The 25,189-nt window shown below is 34.6% G+C and overlaps 2 protein-coding genes across 5 annotated transcripts in view; one reads left to right on the top strand and one right to left on the bottom strand.

Moving 5' to 3' along the window:
* LOC105198479 (alpha-mannosidase 2) overlaps positions 1–25,189 on the bottom strand; it is a 94,089-nt gene that overhangs the window by 2,516 nt on the left and 66,384 nt on the right. The gene's annotated exons all lie outside the window — the stretch shown is intronic.
* On the top strand, positions 93–23,745 carry LOC105198478 (probable 28S ribosomal protein S16, mitochondrial). Of its 3 annotated transcripts, none has more exons than XM_039458998.1 (2): positions 93–247; positions 23,374–23,736. In XM_039458998.1, the coding sequence occupies exons 1-2, from the start codon at positions 125–127 to the stop codon at positions 23,659–23,661; spliced, it is 411 nt and encodes a 136-aa protein (XP_039314932.1). In that variant the 5' UTR covers positions 93–124; the 3' UTR covers positions 23,662–23,736. The 3 variants fall into 3 exon arrangements, with proteins under 3 accessions (XP_039314932.1, XP_039314931.1, XP_011163491.1); XM_039458997.1 differs by lacking the exon at positions 93–247 and adding an exon at positions 21,066–21,204 and having other exon boundaries at positions 23,374–23,745; XM_011165189.3 differs by lacking the exon at positions 93–247 and adding an exon at positions 21,123–21,359 and having other exon boundaries at positions 23,374–23,745.

The raw sequence follows: 25,189 nt of genomic DNA, 5'->3' as shown, positions 1-25,189 counted from the left end.
GCGTAACCAAAGCGTCCATACAGGATTTGTGCGGCCTAAAACCAAATTGAAATGGAGAAAATATGCTGTGCCTTTCAACAAATCAGCGAACCCTGAAGTACACAACTTTTCCAACATCTTAAAGATGCAAGACATGAGTGATATAGGACGAACACCTCCATCATGTGGCTTAGGGATGAACACAACGAGGGACTTTGTCCATTCCTCGGGAAAAATGCCTATCTGGAATAACTCGTCAAAGATATCTGTGAGTCGTTTGATGGAATTTATCGAAAGGGCTTTTAGAATCCTGTAATCAATTTGATTGATACTCGGCGCAGATTTCTTTTTTATAGTTTTTAAAGCTAAGGTGACCTAGAGTGCTTTCCAACAAGAGACTGCAAGAGACCAGGCGACACTGTGTAACACAGTGTCTACATTGATGCTTTCCAACTATGACACAGAGAGACACAGAGCGACACTGCAAAACACAGCTCAATCTTAAGTTTGGCCGGGTCAGCCATCAATAGTGCCAACACATCGGACAAATAAATTATTTTTTCAAGTGTGGTACTGGTACATTTTAGTCATGTTCAGTCATGTTTTGTCGCCTTAACATACAAAATTAAAATTATAGTTTAAACCTTTCGTTTCTTTACATGCTACATCTTTAAATTAGCACAATGGACTTATATTTTTACTAAAAATGTTTTCGTGTTCGAAAATAATGTACCGGACCCAGAATTCTTAGATAGTAATCAATATTCATTATTTTTATTTAAAGAATTGTATAAGCCTAAGAAACAATGCATTCGTTGATTATTCATTATTCATACGTATTTTATCGGATTAATTTGCAAGTTTATTCTTTTGTCGGCATTGTAAAGAAGTTATTCCTACATTGGATAATGTAAAATTTCTTCTTTAACGGGTCTGGATTTTCTACGGATAGATTTCTGATTCAATTCGATCTGTGTTTTTTTACTAAATCAGTCATTTACGCACTCTAGTGACCGTGTTTGGTAACTTATCTGTTCCATTTAAACTACACAACTGTGTTACACTCCGTTTGTTTTCTGTTCCTGAACTCTCTAAATAAGTGTACACTTAAAATGAAATAGATAGATGTTTCAAAGTTAGCGAAAGCAAGAAGGAACGTTCCAGTGCAGTCTAGTGCAGGAATAGAAAACAAGCCTACTGTGTCTCTCTGTGTGACACTGTGTCACACTGTTGCACTCTTGTTGGAAAGCACCCCTAGTGAGTCGACGGCGGGTCCCGATAGCACACAAACACCTCACAATGGCTGCGTTCCGATATACACTGCAAGTACTGAAAATCTATAGTTCATGTTACGTATACTATAGATTTTCAGTACTGGCAGTGAATTTCGGAACGCAGCTAATGGCAGATGCCTAGAGATTTTCCGTAGGTTGGGTTAGATAAGTCAAGATGATTGGTTGGTGGGCTATCGGGATGTGCGCTATCGGAACCCTCCCGTACACTTTATTACCCGAAAATGACGGTTCTCTAATGAGGCTTTCTTTTATTTATATGACATCACTTATTTGTTTTTATTTTTAATTACTTTCCATTTTTTGCTTTATATATTTTATTATATATATATATATATTAATTATATAATTTTTTTAAATATATCTTTAAAAATAAAATGTGTATATTTTATATTTATTTTCTTTTAATTTAGTAAAATTAATTCTTATTTTACAGAAATATAATCGCATATTTTGGAGTAAACGTAAAAATGCAAAGCAATATATTGTATTCCGTCTCTTTCTTTTCTGATCTTTTACTATTGCTGTCTCGCTTTTTTGTTTCACTTTTTCTGCCACTTAGGAGATGGAAGCGTTGCAGATCTTTCTTACACGAAAACATAAGAAAAGTGGGGGGTACCAGCAGTCCATCCGTTTGTTTTCTGTTCCTGAACTCTCTAAATAAGTGTACACTTAAAATGAAATAGATAGATGTTTCAAGGTTAGTGAAAGCAAGAAGGAACGTTCTAGTGCAGTCTAGTGCAGGAACAGAAAACAAGCCTCATATTTATATACCGTTTGTTTTCTGTTCCTGAACTCCCTGAATTAGTGTACACTTAAAATGAAATAGATATATATTTGAAAGTTAGTGAAAGCAAGAAGGAACGTTCCAGTGCAGTTTAGTGCAGGAATAGAAAACAAGCCTATAGTCAAAGGTACACCCATGGAATTTGATTCTGTCCATGGGAAAATTTTCCAAACTAAAAAGTCACTATCTTTCTACATACTGACAGCTTCTGATTAACGTAACGACCAATAAAATCTAGTCGTTACATTAATCATAAACTGCGAGTATGTAGAAAGTGGTGACTTCTCAATTTAGAAAGAACGATGGCACTTTAGGGCCGAAATTTGCCCATAACAAGGAACCTGTGAATTTGGTATATTTTTATGTTATTGGGTCTGCTGAATTTGAATATAAAATTTAAAATTGTCCAAAGTGTAGGGAACTTTATGAAAATACGATATTTCTACACAAAAACCTAGTTTTGCGATACATGTTTTCTAATAGTAATTTTGAACACAAAAACCTTTTTTTTATGAATTTCTTTAAAAATGGGTCTTTTAAATCACCATATCATATATTCGCGTGCACGCACGTGTGTCACATATTACTATGATAATTTGGTTTTTTAGTTACGCGAGATTCCAAGATAGAATTAATAAACCAGGGATTCGATGTTTTTCCATCCAATTTACAATCGGATGAATCAGAAGAATCAGAAGAAGATTTATAAACAAAAAAAAGAAAAAGAAGAAAATAAAATATAATAAAAATATATAAAAAATATAAAAATATTTTAAAAAATATAAAAAAAAGAATATAAAAAATATAAAAAAAGAAAATAAAAATACAATAGAATACCCTGTATGTATCTATGTATATACAAACATATATACAGGGTGATTCAAAACGACCCATGTGTCCCTGTAAAGACGTGTTCTTGGATAAATTCTGAGACAATTTTTCGTGTACGAAAATTTTGTCCGATGCTTACTTTTTGAATAATAAGACGATAAACTCAGCGAATCACGGGCCGTGTACACATGGTAGACAAAGGCGGCGCAACTCACCGTCCGACATGGGTAAGCGCCCGCGTCAGACGGTGAGTTGCGCCGCATTTGTCTACCATGTGTTCACGGCCCGTGATTCGCTGAGTTTATCGTCTTATTATTCAAAAAGTAAGCATCAGACAAAATTTTCGTACAAGAAAAATCGTCTCAGAATTTATCCAAAAATACGTCTTTACAGGGACACATAGGTCGTTCTGAATCACCCTGTATATATATATATATATATATATATATATATGTGTATATGAATATGTGTGTATGCATAATTATAAAGTATATAGTGATTTAGTGATATAGTGATTTAAAAAATCCATTTTTAAAGAAATTCATAAAAAAGAGGTCTTTGAGTTCAAAATTACTATTAGAAAACATGAATCGCGAAACTAGGCCTTTGTGTAGAAATATCGTATTTTCATAAAGTTCCCTGCACTTTGGACAATTTTGAATTTTATATTCGAATTCAGCAGACCCAAAAACATAAAAATATACAAAAATTTACAGGTTCCCCATTATGGGCAAATTTTGGCCCTAAAATGCCATCGTTCTTTCCCCATGGACAGAAATCAAATTCCTTGGGTGTACAGTCGTCTGCATTATAGTTGCGACACTTTTCTTTCGATGCGTTTCTGAACGCGCAACTATAACAAGAGTTGAGAACGTGATTGGTTCTTACTTGTGGATCTAACCAATTACGTTTGCCGCTCGATGAGAAAGGCTACATTCCAAAAACTATCAAAAAAAAAGTGTTGCAACTATAATGAACATGACTGTACATATACCAGACGATCGCCAAAAATTGTCTATAGTTGCGACACTTTCTCTTTGATGGTTTTTGGAATGTAGCCTTGCTCATCGAGCGGCGAACGTAATTGGTTGGATCTACAAGTAAGACCAAATCATGTTCTCAGCTTTCGTTATAGATGCGCGTTCAGAAACGCATCTAAGAAAAAGTGTCGTAACTATAATGAACATGACTGTACAGTCGTGTTCATTATAGTTGCGACACTTTTTCTTTGATGGTTTTTGGAATATAGCCTTGCTCATCGAGCGGCGAACGTAATTGGTTGGATCCACAAGTAAGAACCAATCATGTTCTCAGCTCTTGTTATAGTTGTGTGTTCAGAAACGCATCTAAGAAAAAGTGTCGCAACTATAATGAACACGACTGTATATATGGGGGTCAATCATGAAACTTTTTCCCTAAAGCGGAAACATGAAAAGTGGAAAATTTCTCCATTAACTTTAATGGTAAAGATTTTCACTTTTCACGTTTCCGCCCTAGGGAAAAACTTTGATAATCGACCCCAAGTACTTTGTTGGAAAATATCTCATAAATAATAAATAAAATATTTTTTAAAATAAAAATGTGTAACACTTTTTTATTTCTTGTTTCTTTTTATTATTATTAACTAATTCTACTTTTATTATACAATATTAGTAAAACATAAAATTTAAAATGTTACGGTAATTAAATTCAAACATTTGTCCTTAAATTGCATCATAGTTTTATAATATAAATTGTTCATCAATAAATCTTTATGTACTAACTTTTAAAAAATTATTTTATATATTTTGACTTTAATTTTTATATTAATTTGATATTCTGTTTTATAATTGTTTTATTTTTTGTTAAATAAATTTATGTATTTATAATAAGTTTTGCAAAGATACACACACGCGCGCGCGTGCGCGCGCACACACACACACACACACACACACACACACACACACACGCACACGCACACACATATATATTTATATCTATATAAATACAAACTAAAAATGATTGTGTGTGTGTGTTTTTCTGTTTTGTTTTTCTAATACTTATAAATTCTTTATATTAATCATACCAGGTGTATGCATAAGTTTTTTCCGGTTTTTTGGTAAAAAAACACGTAATTTTCAAGGGAAATTAATTTTTTTTATTCAAAATATTGGCCAACGGCTTTTACACATTTCGCCCATCTTTCAGGTAATTTATGAATACCAAGCCAGAAAAACTGCTTGTCTTTTGCGGCAAATCATTTGTCGAGCCATTTTCCAACTTCCTCGAAATTGCTGAAGTGCTGCTTTGCAAGCGCGTGCCCCATTGATGCGAAGAGGTGATAGTCAGATGGCGCCAGGTCTGGGGAGTACGGCGGGTGCGGAAGGATGTCCCATCCAAGCAATTTCGGGAAGATACCGATAGCGCACAGTACTATTGCACACAACCAATCACAGCGGCTGGTGCCTAGTGATATTCTTTTGTTCAAGCGCTATGAGTGGTTGTAAGTGGCTTGTGTGCAATAGTACTGTGCGCTATCGGTACCTTTCCGCAATTTCAAGGTGTCTTTCACTGGTTTTGCTGTGTGAGACGGCGCATTGTGTAACAAAATCACTTTGCCATGTCTTCTGGCCCATTCCGGTTGTTTTTCGATTAATGCGTGGTTTAAATTAATCATTTATTGGCGATAGCGTTGTGTATTAACGGTTTCGCCGGGCTTCAAGAATTCCTAATACACAATACCGCTCTGGTCCCACCAGACACAGAGCATGGTCTTCTTGCCGAAGCGATTTGGCCTTGGTGTTGATGGACCGGCTTCGCCAGGTGAAAGCTACGATTTTTTCCGCTTCGGGTTTTCAAAATAAATCCATTTTTTGTCACCCGTCACAATTCGATACAAAAATGATTTCCTTTCGTGGTGTTGAAGCAGCATTTCACAAGTGATTTTGCTATTTTCCATTTGACGTTCATTGAAATTGTGTGGGACCCATTTACCAAATTTATTAATCTTTTCCATTGCTTGTAAACGTCTGTTGATTGTTTCTTGTGATACATATAATGCTTCTGCTAATTGCCGTTTGAGTTGGGTCATCATCCAATAACTCCTGCAATTGCTCGTCTTCGCATTTTTGTAGTCTACCAGAGCGCTCACTGTCTTTCACATTGAAATCACTACTTTTAAATTGTCAAAACCATGTCTCACATGTTCTAATCCATGGAGCGTGTTCACCATATGTTTCTACCAGCAAACGATGACTTTCAACAGCCTTTTTTTTATTAAATAAGAAAAGCAATGCGTGCCGCAAATGTTCTTTTTCAGGTACAAAACTCGACATGATCACTGAATGATAAAACAAAGACGCTAGTTTTTGGCTGACTCAACTTGGGTGTGTTTGTAGTTTTATGTCAGACGAACAAAATGACGTATGTGTCAAATTAGGGACGGTTCCGATAGCGCACAACCCGATAGCCCACCAACCAATCATGTTGGCTTATCTAACATAACCTACGGAAAATCTCTAGGCATCTGCCATCGTGAGTGGTTTGTGTGCTATTGGGATGTGCGCTATCGGGACCCGCCGTCAAATTAATAGCGTTTTTCATTGGGAAAACTGGTGCGCACTGAGTGTGCACTCTCCGCTGGAAATTCGGTTTGCGCGATGACGGTGCCAACGGAAACGCCCAATTACCTGCAGCAAGTGCACATTCAGTGCGCACCAGTTTTCCCAATGAAAAACGCTATAATACGCTGCGTACTTTTTGCTGGCGCCATCTCTTAGTTAAACCGAAAAAATCTTATGCATACACCTGGTATATAGATGGATATTTTATATGTATGCGTACCGCTTGCTTCGTACGCATGCACCATGAGTTTTGTACACCCAAGGACTTTGATTCTGTCCATGGGGAAATTTTCCAAACTGAAAAGTCGCTATCTCTCTACATACTTAAAGTTCATGATTAATGTAACGACCAATAAGCTCTAGTCATTTCATGAATCATGAACTGCAAGTATGTAGAAAGTGCTGACTTCTTAGTTTGGAAAATTTCCCCATGGACAGAATCAAAGTCCTTGGGTGTACACCCATGGAATTTGATTCTGTCCATGGGGAAATTTTCTAAACTAAAAAATCGCTATCTTTCTACATATTTACAGTTTATGATTAACGTAACGACCAATAAGCTCTAGTCGTTACATTAATCATAAACTGCAAGTATATAGAAAGTGGTGACTTCTCAGTTTAGAAAATTTCCCCATGGACAGAATCAAATTCCATGGATGTACACCCAAGGACTTTGATTCTGTCCATGGGGAAATTTTTCAAACTGAAAAGTCGCTATCTTTCTGCATACTTACAGTTCATGATTAACGTAACAACCAATAAGCTCTAGTAGTTTCATTAATCATGAACTGCAACTATGTAGAAAGTGGTGACTTCTCAGTTTGGAAAATTTCCCCATGGACAGAATCAAAGTCCATGGATGTACACCCAAGGACTTCGGCCAATATTCATAGTCAATTCTTATTTCAAGATCGTCTTAAGTAACGTCTTAAGATGCTAATACGGCTTTCTGATTGGTTGATGCCATCTTAAGATGATACTTAAGATGATCTTACATATAAGAATCGACTCTGAATACCGGCCTTTGATTCTGTCCATGGGGAAATTTTCCAAACTAAAAAATCGCTATCTTTCTACATGCTTACAGTTTATGATTTACGTAACGACCAATAAAATCTAGTCGTTACATTAATCATAAACTACGAATATGTAGAAAGTGGTGACTTCTCAATTTAGAAAATTTCCCTATGGACAAAATCAAATTCCATGGGTGTATGTACACAAGCGGTCATTAATAGTATTGTTCGTTTTGTCTCTCGGGAGCTGCTCGGAGTCGCTCTGAACGAACCCAGCGACTTGATAGTGTTCTTTTAGACGGAAGTGATATAGAGGGCAATTGGGGTGAAAACTTGGTTCTGTTTTATTACCTGCCGTTAGAGCTGTTGAGAACCATTCAGGTCCACTCAGAGTTTCCCTGTAATGCTCCAGCGCGAAACGACAGTTCAAGTCGGTTCCATTCAGGTTATACAATAAACAACCGCGTGTTTTGAAATATATAAACGTTTATTGCCGTGGCGAAAATGATAGCGTAAAGCAAGCGGGAGTGTAAATTGGGGCATCAAAACGTAAATAAAAGTATTGTTCGTTTTCTCTGTCCTGGGTCTAGTTCAGAGCAGATCTGAATAGACCTGGGTATGTTTGGGTTAAGATAGAAGAATTCCGGAAATGGATCGTAGAACAGGAAGTGGATTACTGATATTGCTCTGAACGACTCTGAAGTGAACTCGGGTCTACTCGGACGGCTGTAAAAAAAACACGATAGCGTAACCTAATCTGACTGAATATAATCCCCGTGAAAATTTTTTTCAGAATTTTTTATATAATTTTTCAGAATATTTGTATAATTGTATAACTTTTTCAAACTTTTTATACAAATTAGAATACTTTTTAGAAATACTAAAAAGTTTATCTTTTTTCTGAATTTTTCATATATACTAATTATAAAATATCCTAAAATTTTTCTAAAGATTTTTTGTTTTATAATTTTTGATGAAATGTTATAAAGTCTCAGAGTTAAAAGTATTTTTTTTTAAATTATAGGATTACTAATTAATGATTTAATGATTTAATTTTTAACTTTAATTAATTACTTTTAAATTTATTATATTATACAAATTATAATTTTGTAATTTAATATAAAAGTTTTTTAAAATTAATTTTTAATTTAACTCAAGTTAACAACTATTCTGTTAAGCTCGTATGCAATTTAACAATTAATTAAAAAGGCCAGTGAGACGAAGAAAAAGGTGTAGATGTTTGTATAGCTAATAATACATATTTATTCGTATATAGAGGACACAAACGTTTCGACTCTACGGAGTCTTCGTCAGTGTGTGTGTATTCTTACATTACAGACGCAGAGCGCAAACAAATCTTCATAACAGCCTTTTAAATACAATAGTCCGGGATTTAAAGCCCATGGTCCGAAATTTCTATTCTTGCTTCGTCGATTTCCAGTCCGCGAAACAAATCGTGTCAACAATTCAGACATGTGAACAACATTAAACTTGAAACAGCGAAAATATCAGTCATTAGCGAACACAGACTCCAACAAAATCATTCGATCGATTGGGAAAATGTAAAAATCCTTGATTTTGAACCAACTTATCATAAACGCTTAATTTCCGAGATGATACACATTAACGAACAAAAAAATGGCCTTAATCAAAAAACGGATACGGAACTGTTAGACGACGGTTACAACCCTGTTTTGAACAAACTGGTCGATATGTAATAAAGAAAGTATAGGGAATAAAATTGTAAACAGAGAAAGATTTGACTCATACGCGGATTGCGTACGCTTCGCAACATCAGAAACGTTCAGTCTCCCTTGTCACGCCGATCAATACAGATCGACCGTTATTCGTTAACAGTGTAAGCGATCAACGTTTGAACATGCCTTACAACGACTCTTACGACGAACCATAAGTTTAACTATTTACACTAAACATGCGATTCAACTGACACGAAATTTGTAAAAAACGTCTATTAGCGAATTTATTAGTGAATTTTTTCTGTTATATTTTTTAAAGTATCATTGGTTGGAGATTAATTTATTTGCACGAGTCGTACAAGAAGCGATACGTAGACCGAATTGTTGACACGATTTGTTTTGCGGACTGGAAATCGACGAAGCAAGAATAGAAATTTTGGACCATGGGCTTTAAATCCCGGACTATTGTATTTAAAAGGCTGTTATGAAGATTTGTTTGCGCTCTGCGTCTGTAATGTAAGAATACACACACACTGAAGAAGACTCCGTAGAGTCGAAACGTTTGTGTCCTCTATACAGGGTGATTCAGAATAACCCGTTGTCTTTCAAAGGACGTATTCCTGGTCGAATTTTAAGACGATTTTTCCTTTGCCAAAAATTTGTCAGACGCTTAGATTTTGAAATATCAGTCGATTAAGTTAGCGTATCACGAGTCGAATACAGATGGTTCGCAGGGGCGGCGCACTCACCGTTACGCGTGGGTGTGTCGTGAGGTGTCTGCTGCACTCAGCTGGTACAACACACAAGTTTTTCTCCCCTTTCACTCTCTCTCTCTCTCTCTCTCTCTCTTTCTCTCTGTCACATCACAATGCTAGCTTTGACTTAAAAATGTAATTAATTTTCTTCTTAATTTTAATGATTTTAATAAGAGAAGTGCAAGAAAATTCTTAATACAGTCGAAGAATCGAACAAAGAATTGCACGAAATCTAGAAAAGTATTTACATCTCAAGTTTTTAGAAACAGTAGTATTTGTTTTGTCACAGAGAGAGAGAAAGAGAGAGCCAGCGCGCGCGTGCTTGCATGAACAAGTTTGGACATGCATTTACTTACGTATTATTTTGTACAGCGATCAATTAGTTGTCTCCACGATGAGACAGACCAAAGTTTCGTTGATCCTTTCGTAAATTATCACTTTAGTATCATAATACACAATTCATTCACTTGATCGATAAAACTTGAGTAACTAATTAACGATCACTTCGAGTAACAATCACTGCAAATAATTATTAGTCATTCGGTGTGCGAAAATATGTAGCTCGATAAAACTCGTGTTTACGCGCCGAACAGACAACACGTGTTTACTCGACAACAGGAAAGAGCCGACTGATTTTATGGGTTATGTTATGATCGAATATGAATGCGTTTGGTCGAACAGAAGTTAGTACGCGGCAATTTAAAAGTAAAGTAGTGATTAATATTGTTTTTAATAATAAAATTTATTAAAAAATATTTTTTTATTTATTTTATTAAAATTATTTTTTTATATCAAGAGATTCTACACTGAAAAAAAAAGTTATTGAATTTTGATAAATTTTTGTTTGAATACTTCCAATGACATAATTTATTAAATGTAATTAAATATTTCTTTAATACAAGAATCACTAATGTAATTTAACTTTCATTTTTTTATTAAATAAATATTTAATGTGTACAAACTGTACAAAGAATTTCCTGGCACTTCTCTTATTAAAATCATTAAAATTAAGAAGAAAATTAATTACATTTTTAAGTTAAAGCTAGCATTGTGATGTGACAGAGAGAGAGAGAGAAAGAGAGAAAGAGAGAGTGCGTGAGAAGGGAGAAAGACTTGTGTGTTCAGTGTGTTGTATCAGTTGAGCGCACAGGCACCTCACGACACACCCGCGGGTAACGGTGAGTGCACCGCCCCTGCGTACCATCTATATTCGACCCGTGATACGTTAACTTAATCGGCTGATATTTTAAAATCTAAGCGTCTGACAAATTTTTGGCAAAGAAAAAATCGTCTTAGAATTCGACAAGGAATACCTTAAAAGACAACGGGTTATTCTGAATCACCCTGTATACGAATAAATATGTATTATTAGCTATACGAACATCTACACCTTTTTGCTCGTCTCACTGGCCTTTTTAATTAATTGTTAACTCAAGTTAATGTACTCTTAACGTAACTTTTAACTAGTTAGTTTTTTGTTTATATAACTTTTAACGCTAACTAAATTAATTTTATATACATATAAACCATTAACTTTAACTTAATTTAGTTTAAAAAATGTATTAACTTATCCAACCCTGCACTTTTCACACGCTTTATTTACGTTCTGATGCCCCAATTTACACTCCCGCTTGCTTTACGCTACCATTTTCGCCACGGCAATAAACGTTTATATATTTCAAAACACGCGGTTGTTTATTGTATAACCTGAATGGAACTAGAGTCCCTAGAAGTAGAGAGTCTGGACATCTCGGGGTTCCATGTGATTGGATGCATGTGATTGTGCACCTAAAATGGCAGCACCAATACGGATCCCTATTTAATCCTCTTTAGCCAATGCGATAACAGCATACAACACGTTCGAGTGCACACAATGATAAACATACACACACATAAAGCTCACGTACATACACTGACATATTCATCACCGACATTTTAGGGGCAGATGTCCAGACTCTCTACTTCTAGGGACTCTAAATGGAACCGACTTGAACTGTCGTTTCGCGATGGAACATTACAGGGAAACTCTGAGTGGACCTGAATGGTTCTCAACAGCTCTAACAGCAGGTAATAAAACAGAACCAAGTTTTCACCCCAATTGCCCTCTATATCACTTCCGTCTAAAAGAACACTATCAAGTCGCTGGGTTCGTTCAGAGCGACTCCGAGAAGCTCCCGAGAGACAAAACGAACAATACTAATGTGTTGCAACTTTTTAGCTCACGACTATACACCCATGGAATTTGATTCTGTCCATGGGGAAATTTTCCAAACTAAAAAGTCGCTATCTTTCTACATACTTACAGTTTATGATTAATGCAACGACCAATAAGCTCTAGTTGTTACATTAATCATAAACTGCGAGTATGTAGAAAGTGGTGACTTCTCAGTTTAGAAAATTTCCCCATGGACCGAATCAAATTCCATGGGTGTACACCCAAGGACTTTGATTCTGTCCATGGGAAAATTTTCCAAACTAAGAAGTCGCTATTTTTCTACATATTTACAGTTTATGATTAACGTAACGACCAATAAGCTCTAGTTGTTTCATTAATCATGAACTGCAAATATGTAGAAAGTGGTGACTTCTCAGTTTGAAAAATTTCCCCATGGACAGAATCAAATTCCGTGGGTGTACATTTTAGTCATGTTCAGTCATGTTTTGTCGCTTTAACATACAAAATTAAAATTATAGTTTAAACCTTTTGTTTCTTTACGTGCTATATCTTTAAATTAGCACAATGGACTTATATTTTTACTAAAAACGTCTTTGTGTTAAAAAATAACGTACCGGATTCAGAATTCTTAGATGGTAATTAATATTTATTATTTTTATTTAAAGAATTGTATAAGCCTAAGAAACAATGCATTCGTTGATTATTCATTATTCATACGTATTTCATCGAAATAATTCGCAAGTTTATTCTTTTGTCGGCATTGTAAAGAAGTTATTCCTACATTGGATAATGTAAAATTTCTTCTTTAACGGGTCTGGATTTTCTACGGATAGATTTCTGATCTAATTTGAATCTGTGTTTTTTATTAAGTCAGTCTTTTACGCACTCTGAAGGACCTCGCACATAAAGTGCATAACAGAGCATAAGCGTAGCATAAAGCCTCTGGACCAATAGGAATCTTATGTAAATTAATATGGCGACTTTATGTTGGATGCTCATTGGTCCAGCGATCTTATTTTGTGCTTATGTTATGTTATGCATTTCATGTGCGAGACCCTTGACCGTGGTAACTTATCTGTTCTAATTAGACGGGTGACACTCTTTTGGACACAGCACGATTGGACACCAACCAATCATCTTGACTTATCTAACCAAACCAACGGAAAAACTCTAGGCATCGGCCGCTGTGAGTGGTGGTGTCCAATCGTGCGGTGTCCAATCGTGCGCACCCCGACTAACAGATATAACAATTTTGAAAGTGCCATTCGTTTGCTAGATGTTTGTTAGTGTTTGCATGCTTTTTTGTTTTGTTTGCATAATATTTAGTTTAAATAAAAAATCGAAATTAAAATTTGGACAAATTTGGACAAGTAAAAAGCCGTTTTAACCTTTATCTCATGATTTCCTGAATAATTCAGTGTCGAATCGTTTGCTAGTCGTTTGCTAGTTTCAAATATATAAGTATTATTTTAATTATATATATAAATATTGTAATAATTCATTTATTAATAAATGGGATTTCTATAGTAACTTTAGCCTTAGTAACTTTCTAGGTGACTTAATAGGCTTGTTTTCTATTCCTGCACTAGACTGCACTGGAACGTTCCATCTTGCTTTCACTAGTTTTCAAATATATATCTATTTCATTTTAAGTGCACACTAATTCAAGGAGTTCAGGAACAGAAAACAAACGGAATGCGTATGCGCCAGTTTCATCCCCAGTAAAATTTGTGGGTGGCATAAAACCAAAATTAAAATTTGAACAAATTTGGACAAGTAAAAAGCCGTTTTAGCCTTTATCTCATGATTTTTTGAATAATTCAGTGTCGAATCTTTTGCTAGTTGTTTGTTGGTTCGAATATATAAGTATTCTAATTATATCGATAAATAATGTAATAATTCATTTATTAAGGTCCACTTGCACCAACGCCGATTAACTTAATCGCTGATTAGTCTATCGGAATTGACCAATCGTATTTGTCGTTAAGTAAAAACAACAAATGCGATTGGTCAATTCCGATAGACTACTCAGCGATTAAGTTAATTGGCGTTGGTAAAAGTGGCCCTAATAAATGAAATTTTTATAGTAACTTTAGCCTTAGTAACTTTATAGGTGATCAAGTTACCTAGAAAGTTACTAGGGGTAAAGTTAACTATAGAATTCTCATTTATTAATAAACAAATTATTACATTATTTATCGATATAATTAGAATAATATTTATATATTTGGAACTAGCAAACGACTAGCAAACGATTCGACACTGAATTATTCAGGAAATCATGAGGTAAAGGCTAAAACGGCTTTTTACTTGTCCAAATTTGTCCAAATTTTAATTTTGATTTTTTGTTTAAACTAAATAATATGAAAACAAAACAAAAAAACATGCAAATACTAGCAAACGACTAGCAAACAAATGGCACCTTTAAAATTTGTTATATCTCTTAGTCCGACAGCTGGCGGCGCGGACGTGTGTCACATAGAGTCCCTAGAAGTAGAGAGTCTGGACATCTGGGGGTCGATTGTGTATCATATAACTAGAGTGAAAATTATAAAAGTGAGCAAATTTACTAGGTGTTGACCAATGAAATTATAAATACTCTAGTAAATTTGTTCACTTTTGTAATTTTCACTCTAGTTACATGATACACAATCGACCCCCTGCCCCTAAAATGTCGGTGATAAATATGTCAGTGTATGTACGTGAGCTTTATGTGTGTGTATGTTTATCATTGTGTGCACTTGAACGTGTTGTATGCTGTTATCGCATTGGCTAAATAGGATTAAACAGGGATCCGTATTGATGCTTCCATTTTAGGTGCAGTCCAATCACGTGGAACCCTGAGATGTCCAGACTCTCTACTTCTAGGGACTCTAGTGTCACACTGTAGCACTCTTGTTTGAAAGCACCTAGAGTCCCTAGAAGTAGAGAGTCTGGACATTTGTGGATTCCACGTGATTGGATGCACGTGACTGTGCACCTAAAATGGCAGCGGATCAGTACGGGACCAATACGGATCCCTGTTTCATCCTCTTTAGCCAATGCGATAACAGTATACAATACGTTCAAGTGCACACTATGATAAACATACACACACATAAAGCTCACATACATACACTGACATATTCATCACCGACATTTTAGGGGCAAATGTCCAGACTCTCTACTTCTAGGGACTCTAAAAGCACCCAGTGAGAAGCGACATCGAACCCCCACCACAACCTTCAGTGGCTGTATTCCGTTTTTACTGGCAGTGCAGTAAATGTAACGTCATTACAGTACATTGTCATAACTGTTCCAATATTACTGCATTACTGCCAGCACTGCTACCACTGCCACCACTGCCAGTACTGGCAGTTAAGGGCCTCGCACATGAAATGCATAACATAACATAAGCACAACATAAAACCAATGGGCCAATGAGCATCCAGTATAAAGTCGCCATTTTGATTTACATAAGATTCCCATTGGTCCAGAGACCTTATGCTACGCTTATGCTTTGTTATGCATTTCATGTGCGACAGGCTTTATATCGGAACAGAGCCATTGGCTGTGTTCCGTTTTTACTGGCAGTACTGAAAATTTATAGTTCACGTCACATATACTATACATTTTCAGTACTGGCAGTTAATATCGGAACACAGCCATTATCTAATTGAGTCCTCCACCGCCATTTTGGGACCGCTTTAATCAAACACCATTCATATCATTAGGTCTGTTTGTGTTGCTGCCCTTTTTGAATTAATTTCTTTGTCGTCTCTCTCTTTCTTACGATCGAATATATATTTATCTTATCTCAAGTGCAAAAATTTTTGGGGATTTCAAGCAACTCGAACAGACCTATTCTGTAAACAGCTGTGGTTACAATATGGCTGCTCGCTTAGCCAATCAAGTATCAATCAGATTACCAATCAGAGCTTTGGACATCAATGTCGCTTCTCTCTTTATATAATTCTCTCTTTATATAATTTCTCACTTCACCACTAGATAGCAGTGTCATGCTTTCTGTTTTCCATGTTAAGTACAGAGCTTTCATTTCTCATAGTATATGTTCTCTGAGCATAGTTCTTAAATAGTATACTGTGCAACACTGTGCAAGCGGTTTTGAGTAAAGGGAAGGGTATTTTTTGACGCGTATCTTGAAAACTGTGTTCTCGGTGGATTCTTTCTGCCACCATTGAACTATACTCTAACTGGAATGGGCACTGCCATGATGTAAGAAACAAGGTGAAACAACGCGCATCGTCGGTGGCTCGATGCGCGGAAAGAGGCGTGGCTCGATGTGGTGAGCCAATGAAATTTGGGTCCATATATATCCGCGCAATTTGAATACGAAACAATCATATGTAGTCGCACGTACTTAAAATGTAGATGTTAAAAAAAATAAATATAAAAATGTAAAAATACTTGAAATTTATTATCTTTAACACAAATTACTGTTTCAATAAACACTGTTGTTATAAACATGAAATACAACAATTTAGCCATACACATAAGCTCATTCTTATAATTTTCCAAATTTCTTCTAATTCAAGTTTAAAAAATTTGAGAAAACAATTATCACAATTTTCATTAATGTACAAAGTCTCAACTTTACCTTCACGTTCTTCCTTTTTTAAGTAGCTTTGAATTTCTCCGATTCACCGATTATTTCCGATTCACGTATAAATACAAGTATACGGCCCCAGTACCGGAGCCGTAGCCATATTGAATCTCAAAATTTGGACCCACTTCTGATTGGTCTAGAGTATGGTCAACTGCGCATCTGGTTACTTGTTTCACCTTTCTTCTTACATCATAGGCACTGCCATATAACGTCCGTAAGCGGAAAACGTGATAGAAATAGCATGATGCGAGGGGCCACCTCTCTTTTTCTAAGCGTTCTATGCGCATTATGGCTTTGGCAGACCAGCGCGATTTGCGACACGCGACGCGCGATTATCCAATAGGCGTTAACAATTTTTTGAAAAGACGTACGCCTATTGGATAATCGCGCGTCGCGTGTCGCAAATCGCGCTGGTCTGCCAGAGCCATTAGGGTGCAGTCCCATGGAGCGTATCAGGCGTATCGCGGATTGCGCGTATCGAAAATCTGACCAATCGCGAACGTTCCGCTGCTTCCGCTGTTCTTGGTTCGCTGCCGTTCCGCCGAAGTTATTCTTTAGCGTATTCAATCGAGCGGATCAGAGCGGATTGAGGTTAACATAAAGAAAAATAGCAGTTTCTTGTAATTGATACAATTAAAACAATTATGAACAAAGGAAATATAAGTCCTGTGAGTAGCATATAGCATTTTAAAATATTATTTTTGTAATACTTATTAATTATAATATTTTAAGGTTAGTTTAGAATTTGACGAAGCATATTTTTGATTAGTCTACACTGATTATTTCAGTTTAATATAAATACGGATATAAATATTGTATTATGAATTGCAAATTACAAATTGCAAATTACAAATATTGGTCTGACCCAATATTTCCGTTTTCCTTTATTCGCAATTTTTCTCTCGTTTTTTAATGCTTAATAATAAAGCGCATAAAGATTAATAATTTTACGATGTATTTCATGCCTGGTAAAAACATCGTAATTTATTCGTTTTAAACGTTTTATTAATAAAGCAATTGAAAGCAATATTGTTTTCGATTTCATTCTGCACCTGTTAAAAGTCAAATGTTTTATTTACTTATACTAAATAAATTAATAAATTAAATAAAATTCACTTTATATATACTGTGAATATTCGACTATTCTTCCGTCTGCTTTTGTTCCTACGGTCCCATGAAGCGGAATTCGCGTAAGCGGATCAGCGGTTCACCAATCACAAGACTGTTTGGATGAGAGAAATAACAAAATTCGTTTCGTGATTGAGCATCCGCTTAATACGCTTACGCAAATTCCGCTTCATGCGACCGTAGGAACAAAACGTTCACGTACCGAAAGCAGCGGAACGTTCGCGATTGGTCAGATTTTCGATACGCGCAATCCGCGATACGCCTGATACGCTCCATGGGACTGCACCCTTAGAGTTCTATATAAAGAGAGAAGCGACATTGATGTCCGAAGCTCTGATTGGTAGTCTGATTGATACCTGATTGGCTAAACAAGCAGCCATATTGTGACTACAGCTGTTTGCAGAATGATACGAATGGTGTTTGATGACGTTAAGTCCGTATCAGACTACGCATTGAAGATTGAGATTGAAGATTAAAGATTGAAATTTGACCAATCAAAACAATGAAATTTTAACTTTTTTTATTTTGGTTGGCTAAAGCTCAATCTTTAATCTTCAATCTTCAATTTTCAATGCGTAGTCTAATACGGGCTTTAGAGCGGTCCCAAAATAGCGGTAGAGGACTCAATTGGATACTGAAGATTGTGGTGGGGGTTCGATGTTGCTTCTCTCTTTATATAGAACTCTACTGCGCATGCATTCACCTTACATTCCTACTCAAAAGTTAAATTTCTTCTTTGTTTTCATGTTGATACAACATGTAACGGAATTCGTGGAAACGAGGAAGAAATTAACTTTTACTTAAAAAATTACTTAAATACTTAAAAAAATATAATACAATTTTGCTTTTGTTTTATTTATGTATGTCACTCAAGTCGCTCGTTTATCTATTCTCATGTGCCGGTACTGCAAAACTTTCTAACGTGACTGTACTGACAAAGAGAGGTGGCCCTTCGAAATGGCTCTCTCTTGTCACGTTTTCTGGTTGCTAGTGCCTATTCCAGTTAGAGTATAGTTCAATGTTTTGCACACACCATCTCTACTTCCACCATGCATGAAATGCATAACATATCATAAGCACAACATAAAGGGTCTCGCACATAAAATGCATAACATAACATAAGCACAACATAAGAGCAATAGACCAATGAAAATGTTATGTAAATCAATATGGCGACTTTATGCTGGATGCTCATTGGCCCATCGATCTTATGTTGTGCTTGTGTTACGTTATGCATTTCATGTGCGAGGCCCTTAAGACCGATGGACCAATAAGCATCCAACATTAAGTCGCCATATTAATTTACATAAGATTCCCATTGGTCCAGAGGCATTATGCTACATTTATGCTCGATTATGCATTTCATGTGGCAGACCCTTTATACTGTGTCTGTCGTAACCATTGAACTATCTCTAACTGGAATGGGCACTAGCCGCCAGAAAACGTGACGAGAGAGAGCCATTTCGAAGGGCCACCTCTCTTTGTCAGTACAGTCACGTTAGAAAGTTTTGCAGTACCGGCACATGAGAATAGATAAACGAGCGACTTGAATGACATACATAAATAAAACAAAAGCAAAATTGTATTATATTTTTTTAAGTATTTAAGTAACTTTTTAAGTAAAAGTTAATTTCTTCTTCGTTTCCACGAATTCCGTTACATGCTGTGTCAACATGAAAACGAAAAGAAATTTAACTTTTGAGTAGAAGTGTAAGGTGAATGCTAACGCATGCGCAGAAAACGCTTAGAAAAAGAGAGGTGGCCCCTCACATCATGCTATTTCTATCACGTTTTCCGCTTACGGACGTTATATGGCAGTGCCCATTCCATGATTCCAGTTAGAGTATAGTTCAATGCATGATGTAAGAAACAAGGTGAAACAACGCGCATCGTCGGCAGCTCGATGCGCGGTAAGAGGCGTGGCTCGATGTGGTGAGCCAATGAAATTTGGGTCCAAATATATCCGCGCAATTTGAATACGAAACAATGATATGTAGTCACACGTACTTAAAATGTAGATGTTGTTAACAAAAATATATATAAAAATGTAAAAATACTTGAAATTTATTATCTTTAACACAAATTACTGTTTTAATAAACACTGTTGTTATAAACATAAAATACAACAATTTAGCCAAACACATAAGCTCATTCTTATAATTTTCCAAATTTTTTCTAATTCAAGTTTAAAAAATTTGAAATAACAATTATCACAATTTTCATTAATGTACAAAGTCTCAACTTTACCTTCACGTTCTTCCTTTTTTAAGTAGCTTTGAATTTCTCCGATTCACCGATTATTTCTGATTCACGTATAAATACAATTATAAATACGCCCCAGTACCGGAGCCGTAGCCATATTGAATCTCAAAATTTGGACCCACTTCTGATTGGTATAGAATATGGTCCACTGCGCATCTAGTTACTTGTAGAGTCCTATATAAAGACATCGAACCCCCACCACAACCCTTAGTATCCAATTGAGTCCTCCACCGCCATTTTGGGACCGATCTAACGTCATCAAACACCATTCGTATCATTCTGCATACAGTTGTGGTCACAATATGGCTGCTCGTTTAGCCAATCAAGTATCAATCAGATTACCAATCAGAACTTCGGACATCAATGTCGCTTCTCTCTTTATATAGGACTCTAGTTACTTGCATGATGTAAAAAACAAGGTGAAACAACGCGCATCGTCGGCGGCTCGATGCGCGGTAAGAGGCGTGGCTCGATGTGATGAGCCAATGAAATTTGGGTCCAAATATATCCGCGCAATTTAAATACGAAACAATCATATGTAGTCACACATACTTAAAATGTAGATGCTGTTAAAAAAAATAAATATAAAAATGTAAAAATACTTGAAATTTATTATCTTTAACAAAAATCACTGTTGCAATAAACACTGTTGTTATAAACATGAAATACAACAATTTAGCCATACACATAAGCTCATTCTTATAACTTTCCAAATTTCTTCTAATTCAAGTTTACAAAATTTGAAATAACAATTATCACAATTTTTATTAATGTACAAAGTCTCAACCTTACCTTCACATTCTTCTTTTTTTAAGTAGCTTTGAATTTCTTCGATTCACCGATTATCTCCGATTCACGTATAAATGCAAGTATAAATACGTCCCAGTACCGGAGCCGTAGCCATATTGAAACTCAAAATTTGGACCCAGTTCTGATTGGTCTAGAGTATGGTCTACTGCGCATCTGGTTACTTGTTTCACCTTTCTTCTTACATCATGGTTACTTGTTTCACCTTTCTTCTTACATCATGGTTCAATGGTCGTAACGATCTGAGCGTGATGAGGAGAGTAATGGTATAAAAGCAGTGATTATTATATTAATAAACATGCCTCGACTACCTTTACATCCTTCATCTGGTACAAATATTATTACTCCGTTTGCCAAGGCAATACGTCTTGTTCGTTATGGTTGTACTAATAGACCATTTTATCATATTGTTGTAATGGATGTAAGTTAATCTATTTTTCTTTTAAGAAAAATATGTATGTTTTTTGTAAAATTCTGTATGTACAAATTTATTTTTAGTGATTTTTTTTTTAATGATCCTTGTAATTACAAAAAACTTTACGTATTGGTTATAAAATTTTAATGAAATTTTGAAGAAATTTCGATAACATTTTATTGAATTTTATGTTTATTTTGAGTCATTTTGACCAGTGATTTTATCAAAACTACATTAAATTCAATAGTTTCAATAATATTACTGAGTATTTTGGTGATTTTTTGTTGCAATTTTATGAAAAATTCATTACAGTTTCAATAAAATTTATTTTTTAATAAATAGTTATTCAGTAATAATAAAAGATACCAAAGTGTAGTACTCTCAAATTGTCAAGTAATCAACCATTAGTGGGCTAATAAGAGTAACTGGGCTTATTAGTGCATAGAATTAACAATTTTATTAATTTCAAAAATGGATGTTTTATAACTCAGCTTTGAGTCATCTTCAGCTACAATTTCTTCTTTCTTCAGCACAATTATATATGTTTGTTTTTGCGAGATGAGTTATTATTAAAATCTGTTTTTTATTAAAGGCAGAAAATAATCTTTTTAGCAGATATAATTAAATTTTTTTTTACATATTTATTGAAATTTTATCAAATTTACTGAAACATTAAGTTCATTGAAATTTTATGAAAGTTTTTCTATCAAAGTGAAAACTTAGTTTGTTATCAATTCCATTATCATTCTTTGTCAAGAAAGATAACTCAGCCAAAAAAATTAAAACATTCTTCTAGAAATAATAAATATAAAAAGAAATAGGGAGTTTTCTATTAAGCAAAGTATCTAAAATAAATGGTCAAAATAACAAGCAAAATATGTTGTTGAAATAATAAACTTTAATGTCAATTAAATATGTTTCTTACTATTGAGTCTTCTTCAATGTTAGGAAAAAGATAAAAATGAATAAGGACTAATACAACATTCTCATAACATAAGAAAAATTTGAAGCTACCTGTAAATCTTACACTATTGATCATGAAAATAATCAAAATTATAAAAAAAACTGGAAAAGATAATAATTAAAATTGTAAAGAAATTAACAAGTCAAGTACAAAACAATGATTAGGATTAAAAATTAAATTTGAGCAAGGTCACTAGAGGATTCATGATAGTGTTTATTAAAATTGCCAAATAGACCCCTCTGTGTATTTAACAAAGTTTACTTTACAATTTCTGTAAACTATTATTATGGAGTGAGGGGTAAATTGCTAGTTTATCTGACAGATGTCTGTAGCCTCTAATTTGTATGGAACCTCATCGAGAATTGTTATAGAAATTAATTTAGCTAAAAATTAATAATTATTTTAGTGCTTGGCATAAATTGCACATTTTGGCTGATTTTCAGCTAGAGTTATTCTCCTTACCTCACCTCACCAATCTGTGTGTAATTCAAGTATCAATCGGCATTTAGAATGCAAGTGAAATAGTGAGATAAGCATCAAGCTGAAAATCATTTGAAATGTGCAATGTGTTCTGAATACCGTGTTATTCTTTAAACTGTAGTTATAATTCAATAGTTAGTATGATATAATTGTGTGTGCAAGTAATCAAATTTTATCATATACATAATTATACTTATAAGGAAACATTGCAAGTTGAAGAAGTTTTTGATTGTAAATTGAAGAGCATTTTAATTAATTATAAAAACAAAAAATTGCATTTTTTTAATAAAAGACATTTCTGAGAACCATTTTAATTTTTTTAACTTTAAAAGTTATTAATTTTAATCTAATTTAATTTTAGAAAATTATTAACTTACCTAATTCTGACTAAAAGTAAAATATTACAAAATAATAACATAAATATAAAATTCTATTTTCATGTAAGACATTATTTATGTTATTACACAAAAAACAACCCAGATTTGTATTAGCCATTGATTTGTAATTACAGTTTATATGTTAATAAATCAAATAAATAAGTTTGTAATATTATTTTATTTTATTATTTTATTTTAGGTAAAATTAACACAAAGGAAGCCACCAATAGAGCAAGTCGGTGTTTACGATCCTCTTCCAAATGTGTATAATGAAAAATTGGTGTCTTTTAATTATGAAAGGATACAATATTGGCTTGCTAGAAGAGCACAAGTGTCTAAACCTGTTGCAGATTTATTAGGACTTGCTGGATATTTACCTGTACATCCAAGAACATATATGAGAGCATGGAGAAATCGTAAAGCTGTCAAGGAAGGTATCACTAAAGATAATGTGCATCAAGAAGAAGCAATTGTATCTACTAATTAAGATGTAGTCGTTATGTAACAAACACTTATTTTGTACAAATTTCAATTTATCAATAAAATTATTATTAAGTAGACATTTAGGAGATAAGTGTTGTATTGTAGTGTTATAATTTTAACTATTTTTAATCGATAAATTGTAGAATCAAATTTAATTGTGGAATAGAGAATTGTTATACACTTTTCCAAGCAAATATCTCCAGTTTTATATTTGGCTTTATGAGCTTAATGTCCACTGTTTTAATTAAATAACTTTTAATTAAATTTATATTTAAGAAAAGTTGTATTAATTTTTATAATCATGTACAGCTTTCCAAAATTTAAAATCTCATGTAAAATTTAATAATATTCCGATGAAACTCTACTTAAAAGTTATATTTATGCTACTCAATATTTTTTAAGTTAAAAACAGTTACATTTAATCTTCAACTTGTAAAAAAGAGGCCATTTTTTTGTCCAATCGATTTTGAAAATTATGAATATCTTAAAAACAAGTGGGTGTAGGCGTATCGTCCTGCTCTTGAAAAAACTTGCAGGAGAAGAATGTGATCGTGCAAGCATGGAAAAATGCGTCATTCTGTCGCTGAACAGTGGACAATGAAAGCCGAGTGCGGACAAAACAGTTCCCTTTTATAGATCACGTATATTTGTTGTACAAGTAAAATTTTTTTCATGACTGTTTTTACAAGTAAAACATATACACAAGGTGGGGGGGGGGGAAGGTTGGTACCCTTGAATAATTCAGAAAATGTATAAGTTTTATGTAAAAGTGTTTCAGATAAAAGTTGTAGGGCTCAAAAAGATATGTTTGCTGATCTTAGCAATTTAATCTTGGGTGGTGTTACCAAGATTACGTCAATTTTTTAAAATAGAATATCCTATAAAATGTTCTAAATTATTAGTATACTTTTAATCCCAGAGGCTTTATGCTACGTTTATGCTCTGTTATGCATTTTATGTGCGCGGCCCTTTACTCTGTATTGTTGGCGAGACCAGTTCATCAATGCTGCCACACGAAAATCGAGTGAGCAGATGCTCACTCTTACCAACTTACATCAAGGCGTTTTCTGATTGGTCATTTTAACTCCCACTTTCAAGTGAGCCCCACTTTTTCCGTGTTACCGGAAACCGCTATATTAGTTTCACCCCCGTGTGCTGCAGATTGATTCAACACCACTGAACTATACTCTTCTAACTGGAATGGGCACTGCCATATAACATCCGTAAGCGGAAAACGTGATAAAAATAGCATGATGCGAGGAGTCACAGCTCTTTTTCTAAGCGTTCTCTGCGCATGCGTCAGTATTCATCTTACATTCCTACTCAAAAGTTAAATTTCTTTTTTGTTTTTAGGGCCTCGCAGATGAAATGCATAAGGTAACACAAGCACAACATCAGACCGATGGGCCAATGAACATCCAGCATAAAGTCGCCATATTGATTTACATAACATTTTCATTGGTCTATTGGTCTAATGTTGTGCTTATGTTATGTTATGCATTTTATGTGCGAGACCCTTTTATGTTGATATA

The sequence above is a fragment of the Solenopsis invicta genome, chromosome 16 (genome assembly GCF_016802725.1).
Source record: "Solenopsis invicta isolate M01_SB chromosome 16, UNIL_Sinv_3.0, whole genome shotgun sequence".
In the NCBI taxonomy this organism is placed as follows: Eukaryota; Metazoa; Arthropoda; class Insecta; order Hymenoptera; family Formicidae; genus Solenopsis; species Solenopsis invicta.
Note: the sequence above shows the minus strand (reverse complement) of the source record. Positions and strands in the feature narration are given on the sequence as shown.